The 13,783-nt window shown below is 46.0% G+C and overlaps 1 protein-coding gene across 1 annotated transcript in view; it reads right to left on the bottom strand.

Moving 5' to 3' along the window:
* The window catches only part of ATP8B4 (ATPase phospholipid transporting 8B4 (putative)), a 5,389,235-nt gene that overhangs the window by 2,937,317 nt on the left and 2,438,135 nt on the right, over positions 1 to 13,783 (bottom strand). Inside the window, exon 10 of the mRNA XM_069624764.1 lies at positions 6,487 to 6,575. Coding sequence (XP_069480865.1) covers positions 6,487 to 6,575 — 89 coding nt within the window. The remainder of the gene's footprint in view (positions 1 to 6,486; positions 6,576 to 13,783) is intronic.

Below are 13,783 nucleotides of genomic sequence, written 5' to 3'. Positions count from 1 at the left end.
CCGAAATACATGTACCCTGCTGAATTTGCGTCTGGAACTTCCCGCACCTTGAACTACATGTACCCTGCTGCATTCGCGTGTGACACTTGCCACCACCTTGAGATACACGTACCCTGCTGCATTCGCGTGTGACACTTCACGCGCACCCCGAAATACACGTACCCAGGCCAATCGCGTGTGGTACTTCCCGCGCACCCCGAAATGCACGCACACGCTATTTTTCACGCAGCGGGTGTCCGTGTTTGTCGCGTACCCCTTTGCAGGTCATTTGTCCTAGAGGGCCACGGTATGGGACATTCATCATGGCTGTATATAGGTGCTTTTTGTTAGCGCACATTTTGGCGCACATTTATTTCAGGCGCAGGGACGCTACCGCCTGCATTCTTGTGGCGGACGTGTTTGGGCTTGTGCGTGTCTTTGCCCGTGCGCTGGTTTGCCCTATTCGATTCCATGAATACGTGTTGTAGGCGAGCGTGTGGGCGTTCCGCGCACTTGCCTCCTGTACTTCCCCCGTGACGCCCATATTTTCACGCGTTGTTCCCCATTCCGGTGTGTTACGCCCCGTGTTCCGCCTACTTTTGTTATGTGCGCCACGCTATGTGCGATTTCGCTGTGGCCGTGGCGCACGCTGTTAGATGACCTGTGCGCCGGCGTGCACGCGCACTTTTTCAGCGCACATCCAATATTTTTCTCGCGAATGGACTTCCATGAATCGATGTGCGCTGGTTTCCCTGCGATTTTCGCACTTGCACTGCGATTCGCACGTTTTTGGCCGCTTACGCCGATATTCTCGGTGCACATTGATTCCATGAATCGGCCTATTAATGTCAAATAAATGTACTTTACCAAATTTACTGTGTTGCTGTTTGATTTTAAAGTACAGTTTCATATTCCGAATTGTAGCGCGCTGTGTTGTGAACTGATCTGTGTTGGTTTCCGGGTTCTGTGTGAAGTCGCGTAGAAGACGACTGGGCACGTTTGCCTACGCAGCACAGTAACGTCACGGAGAGAGGCGGGGAATATGAATGTTTTGATAATGTCAGGCTCAGGGGCGGGGGATATGATTTAGTGCCGCAAAAGTAGGTCAGCCAGGGCGATGGGGGAAATGATAGGATTATCACAAAATGGAAGCTCCCTGGTGTCTGTTTTCGTGTGCGTTTAATGGACGAAAACTCGGGTAAGGTCCATAGGAAATTTTTCTAAAATCGAGCGACTTAGGCTTAAAAACACATGGCCGACCCGTAGGCGCGATAAAAAAATTTGCCCGAACCATTCCTTTAAGGGCGGGTCAGTCTGGTTTCGACTCCCTATTTCTATTTTGAGACTGGAAGCAAGAAAAACAAAGAGGGGGGACCGGACTGTGAGTAAACCCTGGAAGTGCCTTGTAAGGAGAAATGTCTTATGTTTGTGTTTGAAACTAGGGCTGAACATTAAAGAATAGGATTTGTGAATGCTGTTTTTTTACCATGCCTGGGGACTAAGGACGTATTAAGCATAGGTGAAGAGCTTTTTGTTGGCCACATCACTGAATTTCTTTGTAGATCACAGTGTCGCTGGAGGGATAAGGACTTATAAGTTAAGGTTTGAGCTTTATGTTGTGGAAGATAACCAGTGAAGGTGTTAGACACCAGAGAAATCACTGGAGAAATAACCCATTATATTTTGAACCATTCCTGGCACTATTAGAACCGTACTTACCATATGAAGAGATTTCCTTACTTCCTAGAGGCATTTGGTCTAACCCTCTACTTGACTTGAAAGAGAATAAAACAACTTGTACATAATACAAATACGTGGAGTAACGTGTGTAATTGCTCGACCTTCCACATTTGTGCTAGATCTCACACACTCCACCCTCCCTTGCAGTGTTTAAGTACAGTGTGTGACAATGCTTCCAAAGATGAATAAAGGAATTGAAGAGTAATGTTTTCCTTATTATTGGAAATAACCACACTAATCAAGCAGCAGAATAAAGTTGGCTTGTCTTCATGTAGCAGTTTTCTCTCTGGCAGAATCATGCTGTCTTGGCCCCTATCTGTCCACAATGCTGGCGGGTCTGTGCGCTGCGTTGTGTTTTCAACAGTTGTTCCCCTTTCTACATGATCACTCGCCAAATCACCATCCTTTATTTTTTACTTGCTATTTCTTTTGAGGGAGATCCCCCCGCCCCAAATCACCTGTCATTTCTATCTTTGTTTCTTTCTTGACCCAATTTGGCTCGTCCACCCCCTGTGCATGCAACACACATCGCAACACCCACTTCCTCTACTTCCCAGCTCAACCACCCCAGCGTCAATCTCTATTGTGACATGCCACTCCACAGAGTTTCCACTCCATTGACGATTGGCTATTTCTGAATAAAATACACTGGCAGGATGATTTTAGAATTAGGTGCCTCCATTTTCCCACCAGCATATTCATCTGAAGTGTATGTGACGGGCACAGTAACGCTCAAGTTGACAGCAGGATCATGAGCTCATCTGACACGTATGGCCAAAACTATGATTTACTTCAGTCATGACAGCTCTGTTCTTTGTGAATAAATACTGTTGTGATTTGTCTGCTAGAAGGTGAAGGGCATCACAGTTAAAACTGTTTTTCATAGGGAGTTGTGTACAATGGAATGTGAGTATACAAAAGTGTATAAGGAATATTTAGTATTAAAATGGGCCATGGCAAACATGTCTGGAAAGTGGCTGGTACAGGAAATCATTTGCTGGAAGCACACGAGTAAAGTTATACACACACGCTTGCAGACATGCCTATCATATTGGTCTTTCAGTTCTGTGTATAACCTAGGGCTAGATGCTACCGTTGAAATGTGGACAAGTTGTCTAAATCCTATTGCAGAAGAGTGGGTTGGACGGACAAGGGGAGGGTGGTACATTTGTTGGCCCAATGGCAAAGCTTTGGTATTTTACTAGAACATTGTAATTCCACAGAGTAGCTATAAAGATTATGTTTCTTATAGGATCTATATGATTACTGCGAATATAAAATACTGAAGACGTACATTTCAACACAATTATATGCGGGAGAGACCCTCCTGTAAGGAACTCATGGTAACAACATTAAAGACAGACACAAGTGATCACAAGTTCAAGGGTGTTTATCTAAACCTAAATCTAAAATGGGAGCAAGCTACAACCATCAAATAATAATAAGGCAGTCCTAATGGCTTCTTGTCAAATAAAAGGGCCTATACTAAGAAAAACCTATTGCTAATCCTTACAACTAAATACAAAAGGATGCAGGATAGGGTTCACAAGAAAGAAAGAAGTGTTCAGAAAAGATAAGTCAGGATGTGTTAGCCGGGGGTCTCCCTTCCCCACGTTTTGAGCATGGGACAAGGTGGGAATCCCAGCACAAGACGACAGTTCCACTCTCAGCTATCAGGACCTTCACTGGTTAAGTCTCTTGCATCCAAGGACCTGATGTGTCCTAAAATAATAAACAAAAGTTCCTTTCTGCTTGTCCGTTGAGTGATACCCTTTCCACCCCTGGATGTCCCTCTTCCGGGCTCAGATCCACAAAAAAGTTCTTAATGATATCAGGATCTTTGGGGTTTGATCTGTTGCTTCCAAATGCCTGGTAGGTTCAAAATCATAGACAAAAAGTTCCTTTCTGATTATACTTGGGCGATGGTGTTCACTCCTGGGTCCCCCTCTTCTGGCTTCAGACCCCTCTCGAATATCAGCCTCCTTCCGTTGGGTTCAATCCGGCTTGCATTCAAAAGATTTCTTTTATTGCATTCATATATCGGTGGGCGGGGTTTAGTTTAGTTTATTTGCTTATATAGAACGCTGAACCCAGGGGTAGCTAGGCGCTTGGTCTTGAGTAGAGGTTACATACATGTGAAGTTACATAATTGCAGAAATTTACAGTTACATAATATACAATATACAGAAGTGCATAGGTATGGTTGGTGATGTTGGTTACAGGCAGGATTAGGATGCAGTGTTAACGTCATTTTACAAGATTGAGTAGTAAGAACACTTATCCCAAGCTGGGATTTGAACAATATACATGTATATACAAGTTGAAGTGGAAGAAGTGGGTATGAAGTTATTTGCAAGAGATTATGGAGAAAAGCCATGCTTTGACTTTGAAGCTGGAGGCGGGGAAGTCATGGTATTTCACCACTGGATCCCCCTCTTCCGGGCTCAGACCCTTCTCGATTGTTTGCTTCCCACCATCAGGTTCACTATGGCCTTTTTCCAGTGGGTAATGGCTTTTCACCCCTGGTTTCCCCTCTTTCGGGCTCAGATGCTTCTTGATCATTTGCCTTGCTCCGTCGGGTTCACTACAGCTTTTGTCAAATCACTTTCACTTATGACCTTCACAAATCTTAAAGTCTTTTTAAACAGTTCACTGGGGACAGCCCTCTGTCGGGTTCACTTCTGTCAACAGATTGTTAATTGAGACTTTTAGGCTTCGCCCCTTTCCATCGGTATCCCTCCGTCAGGTTCACTCTTGCCACTTTACAGTTCCTCTTACTTTCTTATGATGCGGGACCTTGGGTTTTCAATGGTTTGTCGGTCAAAGACTTTCGATTGTACAGGGGATTTCGCTAGACCCATGTATGACCACTTTGACCTTTTTGTTGCGGCTCTCCTAGAGCCTTCTGGTATCAGTAGTTTCAATAAACATGGGATCAACCAGAGTCTCCCGAATCAGCACCAACGTGGTGCCGGACTCCTCTGCAGCTGGCTTTCCCGTAATGTTAATAGTTCTTTCAACATCCGTTATTTTGTCATTTGCAACTTTCGTTCAACACAGTACAGTTTCTTCTCCACTCTCCCCTCAACTCACTGGCTGTGATGAACCGCTCGGCTTTTATTGTCTCTGGAGTCAATGACGGTACCACGGTAGTAAGCGTCTCCCCCTGGCTTGTATATCAGCAGAGGAGGGCTCTGTATACCGTTGACATCTGCTGCAACACATGCAGGCTATTGTTCACGGTCTCACAATTCCTTCCAGAGGTTTCGCGGGTCTGGGTCAGAAAGGGCAAGGTCGTGTTTCTCCTTTTCACCCTTTCAGTTCTTTCCCTTTTCCTCCTCTTGAACTGCTGTGCTTGGATAGCTCTCTCGTTGTGCGGTCTGCCTTGCACGTATTGTTCTCTCTGTGCTCCACCTTTTATGCCTGTGTGGAAGGGAAAGGGCAGTCAGGTGTGTGTGGTTTGGATCAGTTGCATGACTTTGCCGGACTTTGGCGTTGGGACATGTCAGGTAAATCGCTCTGGTATTAGTCCGTTGTTTGTTACAGTCTACAAAGGTGTTTGTGTCGGAAAAGGGGTGTGGTAGAGTTTTTGAGTATCATATGTGGTTTGTTGGGGAAAAGGTGTTATAAGAAGTGGCATACCGTGTCTCACCCGTCGGCGTTCCACCTGTGCTCCCCGAGGACCTCCCATCCAGGTGATCCTCTCGCACTGGTCCACCCCCAGGAACTGGATCCAATAGCGATAGCTGGGTCCTGGCCCCCTGGATGACAGATCCCCATGGACTAGCAAGTGAGACACCTTCAGGTTTCTCACACCCTACAGCTAACCCTACTCCCCTCACCATATTTATTACCTTAACCCACCCCACCATATATAATTGCATTAATATTTGCAGTAACAAACTCAACATTTACATCCTCTGTATTTTTGCTGCGCAGTAATGGGCTAAAACCTTTCTTAAATATTGTTTAACTAAGCCTAGAGTACAATACGTTCTGCAAGTCTACATGGCACATATCTGACCACCACCTGTGAATGCATATTGCATGTTACTATTGTATTACTTGCCTAAACATATTTTGTGATCACCACATTAAACTCATCAGGATCTGGCTTCCTAAGCTGTTGTCTCTATGTCTTTGTCACATACCTCCCATCCAAACACAAATATAAACACAAACCTCATTACGAGTTTGCTGGTAACCCGCCTGTACTACCGGGATATAATGGGTGCCGGCAAAAGCGGTAAATTCCTATTCCATGGAGTCCTATAGCACTTAATGGGACAGGAACTACTGAATCACTGGCACAGCTGTGAACTGTGCCAGTAATTCAGTTATTCCTCTGCCGGTAGGAGCCTGAACTCCATGCAGATCAGGCCCGCCGGTAGTTCGCTGCTCCAACTGGCCAATTCGGAGTGAGACGATCTGGTAAAAATGCCACAGCCGCTATTACCTGCTCAGCTGTATTGAGGCCCTATTAATCTGGAATGGCCACCAATAACAGTGGTTATTCTCAACCGATTAATGTTTCATGGGAAAGTGAAAGTGATATTGATTCCTGTTGTTAATTGCAAATAGATAGCATACATTGCAGCTATTCAAGACATGCTTCTGTATAGTATTTAAAATGTAGGGCATACATCAACAAGGAAAAACTAGTTGATGCATGAGCCTCAAAATTGTCAAAATACTGTTAATATTTTACACAGAGAATTTAAGTAGAATTAATTGTTTTACTCATTCCAGTTGACTGCAGGAACTTACCAATAATACAAGAGTATTCATTAGACGATCAATACTTGTTCTCTTGAGTTTACTTTTACCACAGTTCTGCATTAACTTGGTGTCAGGACCTATACAAATATTAGCAGAATGAGAACATTTATTTGAAAAATCATTTAAGAGCCTAAAAGAACAGGTTTGCTTTAGTGTAAGCATACAACATTTTAATTGTATTAAAAACATTTGTGTGCTCAAGTGATTCTATAATGGCTACATTGATGTATACGTAGTCTAAACTCAGGATTCAATCAATTGCTACTTTTGGTTCATTTAAGACAAATTTAATACATAGTATACCTTCTATTAGCACCCCGAAAGCATGTCTCAATCAATGAGAAGATCTGAAAGAGAGGTGTTACTCACTGGTAAGGGCCGGCATTCCAAGCCCTTAGTGAGGTCCTGTACCCCACCTCAGCCCATGCCTCTGCATTTCTCTCCATCTGTAACTCCTATCTGCCCTCATCTCCTACTTCTGCTGCCCTCAAGGTACACTTACCTCCAGCATGCGCCATCCACGCACGTCTCCCTCGCCACTCACCTAAAGCCAGGCCTACCCAATCATGATTCTCCGGCTGCTGTTACACCTTGCTCTCAACCTGGTTAGTCTTCCACCTTCCTGGAGCAGTGTACCCTTCTACTGAGCCACACCCATTTACCCTTCATTACAAGATGGTGTCTCAATATTGTATTTTTCTCCTATTACCTGGAACTTCCTTCCAGTCATCACCAGTCAATCCATCAACCTACTGAAAGGGTACCTTAATGAAGAGAGAGAAGGTCATTACAAGTTTGCAGGTCCGGGAACTACAGTACCAGTAAGCTTGCCGGTACCGTAGTTCCCGGACTGGCAAACTACGAGTTCTGCTTGCGGATGCCATTACGGCCACCAGTTCTGTCCTGGCAGCTGTACCGGCACCTGCGAGCAGAGCATGTTGGATGCACCAGCACCATTCTCAATGGTGCCAGTGCATCCAACCTCCCCGTTCCCATCGAGCCCTATGGGGCTCAATGGGAATGGGGATTAATGCATTCTGGTGTCCTCAAATGGGAAATTACCGGGTCCGGCTGGGCCGTAATGACCCGGTAATTGCCCATTCACGGGTGCCAGAAAAAATTGCAAGATTGCCGGCAGCCTGCCGGTTTTACCAGCAAGGCTACCGCCAAAACTTGTAATGAGGCCCACTGTTTCTGCCTGAACCCTGTATATCCCCGCCTTAGGTTTCTCTCTTCCCTTTTATCTCCTCCACTGCTCTCTTCCACACCTCTGCCCTCGTATGTCTCCCTTACACCTCCACCCTTCTTCACTCACCTTCTCTGCTCTTGGTTCTCCTTTCCACCTCTTCACCGCCTCCACTCTTCTAATCTCTCATCTTTCCAGCACCTGTTAGTCTCATTCTCCTCTCCACATCTTCTGCTCTTCTCCCTATCTTCTTTACCACTGTTAGGAAATATTTCAGTTTTTGGGTAGTTTTCCTTCCAGTTGTGAACCCCCCAACTTTTTGCTTTTGTCCGACCATCCTAGCCTGACTTTTACCAGTGGAGCCCAGCCTTCTGCTGTACTCTGCTGGGCTTTTGCTCATTTTGTTATGGGCAAACTGACATGCCCTTCTGACTGTCAGTACTGGGAGACTTAGTTTCCCTTAGTCTTTCACTTTGTTGCCAGTTCTTAGCAACATTTTATCAGTACACAAGGTACCTTCCAGTACAGTGCACTGGGGTCTCTTTCATTTTTAAGGCCCTAGACACCTAGACACCCACAGAGCTGGTGGCAGAAGTTGCTAGGAAAACCATTTTGTACTCTTTACTATGATCCAAACTGCGTTTGGCCCAGGACAGTGGCCAGTGCCTAAAATGGCCATGCCCCGAGGTCCTTTGTTCTGTCCTTTGGCCCTTTTGTCCCGTTGCCTTCCCTAGGTCGAGCAGACCCGGAAAATTCCTTATTTGGTCATGCAGAACCTCACGCAAACCAAAGCTTTCACTGGCTTCTGCATGCCTTGTGTGTGTGCGCCCATGATGTTGCCTGAAGCTGTCTAGTGCAATACACATCCTGGGTTCCAGGATGTCTGGTGTGCTGGGATGAGTGGGGCCACTGTGGTCTGTGATTGGTCCACGTCTGGGATGGTTGAATGTGAGCAGATCTCCTATTGGTTTCTCTTCGTTTTGGCACGAAGGAGTTTCTGGATAAGAGAGGGCACCCTAAACCTATTCCAGGTCGATTTTCTGAGTTCACACCGCACTTACTAAAGGAGCCATGTATCCTGAACGGAAGAAGCAGATCCCCGGAACTACTGGTGACCCGCTGGAAGGTTTGGCACTCTGACCCCGCTGTTGTCCCCTCGGAGCCCATGTTTCTCATTGATCACAGAAGGCCTGCAAGGGCGCTTTGACCCGTTGGAGTTGTGGGACTAACTTCTCTCGGCACCTCCTGCTTAACCTGTAAACGATCCCCTTCAGACCGCACAGTGTACTGACAAGCTCATACGGGACCTTTGCCCCCGAACCGCCACTGTCTCGAGTTTCGAATTAAGCCTTTGAGAACTGTAAGCTCTTGGTAGAAGGCACTCTCCTGCTGAGTTTCGTACACCTAGCATTCCTAGGTCTGGAATTAGGAGAGTTCGCATGAACCCGAGTCTATGTGGTTCTCGTGTCCGCCGACTGTGGTGACGAACTTTGTGGGTACTTTGCTGCTGTGCCTTCCTGTGCCCTAAGACGAGTTGCAGTGGAACTGGCCCAATCCCTTTTCCAGAAGCTGGGAAATCGTCACTGTGCTGCCACGGAATGAGGTCCCGGAGCTCAGACCGTGAAAGCCAGAGAGACGCACAACTACAGGATTTGAACCTGCGAGCGAACTGAACTTGACTGGTGAAGTTCGGTCCGGAGTGGGTCGGTAAGTACTTGCAACCCTTATCGGTGGCCCCTGGCACATCCATAGACTTTTACGCACAAGTGTCCCCCAAGGGCCAATCTCCTTTGTTAAGGTAGCCTGTGCTACCATCCTATTCCCGATTCCTGGAAATCGCTCTGCCCGCTTGTGGAAACCCTCCTTCCAGGTCGATTTTCTGAGTTCACACCGCACTTACTAAAGGAGCCAAGTATCCTGAACGGAAGAAGCAGATCCCCGGAACTGCTGGTGACCCGCTGGAAGGTTTGGCACTCTGACCCCGCTGTTGTCCCCCCGGAGCCCATGTTTCTCATTGATCACAGAAGGCCTGCAAGGGCGCTTTCACCCGTTGGAGTTGTGGGACTAACTTCTCTCGGCACCTCCTGCTTAACCTGTAAACGATCCCCTTCAGACCGCACAGTGTACTGACAAGCTCGTACGGGACCTTTGCCCTCAAACCGCCACTGTCTCGAGTTTCGAATTGGGCCTTTGAGAACTGTAAGCTCTTGGTAGAAGGCACTCTCCTGCTGAGTTTCGTACACCTAGCATTCCTAGGTCTGGAATTAGGAGAGTCCGCCTGAACCCGAGTCTATGTGGTTCTCGTGTCCGCCGGCTGTGGTGACGAACTTTGTGGGTACCTTGCTGCTGTGCCTTCCTGTGCCCTAAGACGAGCTGCAGTGGAACTGGCCCAATCCCTTTTCCAGAAGCTGGGAAATCGTCACTGTGCTGCCACGGAATGAGGTCCCGGAGCTCAGACCGTGAAAGCCAGAGAGACGCACAACTGCAGGATTTGAACCTGCGAGCGAACTGAACTTGACTGGTGAAGTTCGGTCCGGAGTGGGTCGGTAAGTACTTGCAACCCTTATCGGTGGCCCCTGGCACATCCATAGACTTTTACGCACAAGTGTCCCCCAAGGGTCACTCTCCTTTGTTAAGGTAGCCTGTGCTACCATCCTATTCCCGATTCCTGGAAATCACTCTGCCCGCTTGTGGAAACCCTCCTTGAATAGTGGAACCTTATTCTTCATCACCTCACCCACCTTTCTGAGTCGATACAGCCCCTTGAAGAGACCCGTTTTTAACTTAACTGCACGATTGAGTGCTCTGGCACTGAATGTACATTTGAGCACAAGGCTCCACACTTCGTAGGGACTGGACTGTCTCTTAGTCAGGGTTTGAATTGTTGAAGGACTGCCTAAAGTATATTTGCACTGTATGACTCCTTTCTGTTGCAGGTTGTGGATCTCTGCGTGTTAAACATTACCTTAGACCAATAGTTACTGTAGATATGTTTCCTAGTTAGTGTTGTGTTAGTAATGTTAATATTGCTGAGTTTCATCTTGAGTTTGAGTTAAAAAGCCTTTAATAAATGTATATGTATTTTTGATATATACACCTGACTGAGAGTAATTTGTGGTGTTTGCTGCGTGTGCTCATTGTGGACCTTTGATCACCCTCACCACTCCTGGGACCTAGTCTTGACCGCCACCAATGCTACCTTGATTGGTTTGGCTTGTCCAGAAGGTTACACTGTTCCAGGAAACTAGGAAACTAGGCTGGCCTTCTGAACCTCTGCCCACTCGGTCAGAGTTCAGAAATCCATCTTAACAACCACAACTTGTCTTTCCATCCTCTCCACCTTTATAATTTCACAGGATTGGGGCTTAAGTGTACAATTGCCTGAGTGTGAACAGCTGTGGGTTTAGCGCAAGCAAGTTCTCTGACTGCGTACAACCTCTGTGGCATACAGGTGCCTCAGCTGTTCTGTGTCAAGTGGTGAACTGCCCTGAGTTCCCAACATTTTGAGGCCCCAATATCTGCATCTATTATCTTGGAATTATTCAGTCCATTGCCTATGCTCCATCAACTTGCAACATTTGTTGCTGCCTATTCTGCCCTGAATTCAGGTAGGTCACTATTTATTTATAAAAAATGTTGTTTATGGTTAGATAACCTTCACAAAAAAGTACAGTATACACAAAGAGTGAATATTCAACCAAAATTACTAAATTAAAAAGTTGACGTGTACAAGTCCAAAGACACTAAAACAACTAATTATTTGCGTAAAATCCCTGAAGCATAAATAAATACAAGTAACAAAGTAGAACTTCAGAAGAAAGAACATAAACCTTTTATTTAAGAAACAAAGGAAGTAGATGAGTTCCTACTACAATGTGACCATATCCAGAACAATATTATGGTTAATATTACACTCATTTAAATTCAATGACTTGAAAAAAGATGCCACAGCTAAAGTTTCAGAGACATTACATCCACTAATACAACAATGCCATATTTGTTGCTCATTAACCCAATGTTGGTTGGGGTACATTTTTCCCAGATAACATTGCCTTTTAGTGTTGAATTCCTTGCAAAAAGAGAGAAAATGTCTTGTTGACTCAACAATTCCCTCCTGATGGCAAAATCTGAACCACAAATCATTAGAAGCAATCAGGCCGCGCTGTGCAAGAATTTATTTCGTCAGCAACAGGTTCCATCTCACTTGCAAGAAAATTCACATATGATGCTTGTCAGTGAACTTAGTGAGATATGACGCAATCTCTCCTCTCTTTATGTTCGTGCCTAATATGCGCCATGGAAGAGCAGCTATGCAATTTCTCTAGATTCTCAATCTAATCATGATCTAGTAGCTTATTTTTTACCTTATTGGGATTCGAAATAAGGATATCTATGTTAAAATTAATTTTGCCCAAAATTTTTGTGCCATTCGTCTTTATTGCTGTAACAGCATTAGGCGTTTTCGTACTAGAACTTAGCTTAAAGGTTTCATGTAAATGTGTATATAGAGAATCACCAGAGGGCAAGAGTAATCTCCCAAATAGAGATAATAAATTCCATTCTGCCCATGCATGGATAGAGGCAAGGTCCAATTGGAATCGGATCGCTGCTAACGGAATACAATTTGGGACTCCTAGAATACACGCCTCGAAAGCTTAGCGTCGCATGATTCAAGACATTTCATTGTCACAAGCTTCTTTCTTTCTCACCTGCTTTTTCTTGCTTGTGGTCTTCTTGGGAACGCATTCTTTCTTCCTCACTGTTCGAGACTTGTACAGGTAAGGGCGCAAGTCTTCGGATTCCAGCGTGAGATAAGGCGGCTGCCTTAAGCAGGATAGCGTTCAGTATCCAGGAATGTTCAGCGACGGGATCCAGGAAGGAGGAGGGGCAGACGTCCGATGCTCAGAGAGTGCCCAGGAACCACGACACCAAGCACAAGACGGGATCCGGGATAAGGGGAGATAAGGCTAGCGTAAGAAATGCAGGAATCAGGAGGGGGTTCCAGGAAGGAGAAAAAAAGGAGGTAAGGAACTGGAAATAGTACGGTTCAAGGACTCGAACACACGCCTAACAACTCCAAGCAGTTGCGTTGAGATTCGCAGAGCCAGGTGGGCGAGCCTGTTTTCTCGGAAGCAGAGTGTTGCGCGTAAAGACTAGAGCTCAGCGTTTCGGGGCCGTCGGCCATGTTGGAAGAATCACTGACCTCATGCTGCGGTGCATCATGGACCACGAAGTCCAGAAGGGCCAGACTCAGTGGTTTATGACATTAACGGTTGACTCGAAAAACAATTCCTGACCGTAAATAAATTGAGACCATCTTGCCTATGTAAAATTGCATGATGGGAAGGATAGAATAAGATCCACATTTCTTATTTATCACCAATGCTTGATAAACCAACATGTTCGCCTTCAGGTTTAATACATTCCTCCCATTGACAGTACCTGGGGCAGCTGAAGTCATGTAACCAAGGTATGTCATACGGGAAGATGAGATGATTACAGTGTCTTACCATGACCACACTTGTTGGTGCTTTTTTGGGCATCTTGATATTACCAAAAGTCTAGTTTTCTTAGAACGAATCTTGAGCCTATTATCAGAGGCAAATGTGGAGAATGAGTTAGGTAGACTTTGTGTACAAATGGAGAGTTGTTGCACCAACTTTCTTGTGCTATGCAACCTTGTTTATTTTTCCCTTATGGGTCGGTGTCGCAATCCTGGGAGGAACAGAGGTCTAGACCCCACCTCTGAAAATGACCAGGTTACTCACCGTAGTGACCACCTTACTCCTAGTCCATAGTCCCATTTCCTCCATACTTATGGGACATCTCTCCGTCCTGTGGGACGGGACCGGAGCACTTTGTAAAAAGCATCCACATTTTTTTAAAAAATGTGTCCCTCCTCCCTTTCGTGCGCGGGGCCCGGCACGTGGACGTAACCCCGCCCACCTTGGCTCTGTGTCATGATGCCTGCCCCCGGGAAACCAGATCAGGCACAGCAACCCCGAAGGCAGGCATCATGCCATTTTGAGCACGCCCAAAGACCCCAGCTAGGGGCTGTTTGGGTGCAGTCCTGGCGCCTATGGCGCCAGGCTCATAAAC

The sequence above is a fragment of the Ambystoma mexicanum genome, chromosome 11, assembly GCF_040938575.1.
Source record: "Ambystoma mexicanum isolate Mex_15411 chromosome 11, UKY_AmexF1_1, whole genome shotgun sequence".
Classification (NCBI taxonomy): domain Eukaryota; kingdom Metazoa; phylum Chordata; class Amphibia; order Caudata; family Ambystomatidae; genus Ambystoma; species Ambystoma mexicanum.
This window is presented reverse-complemented; position numbering and strand designations above follow the sequence as displayed.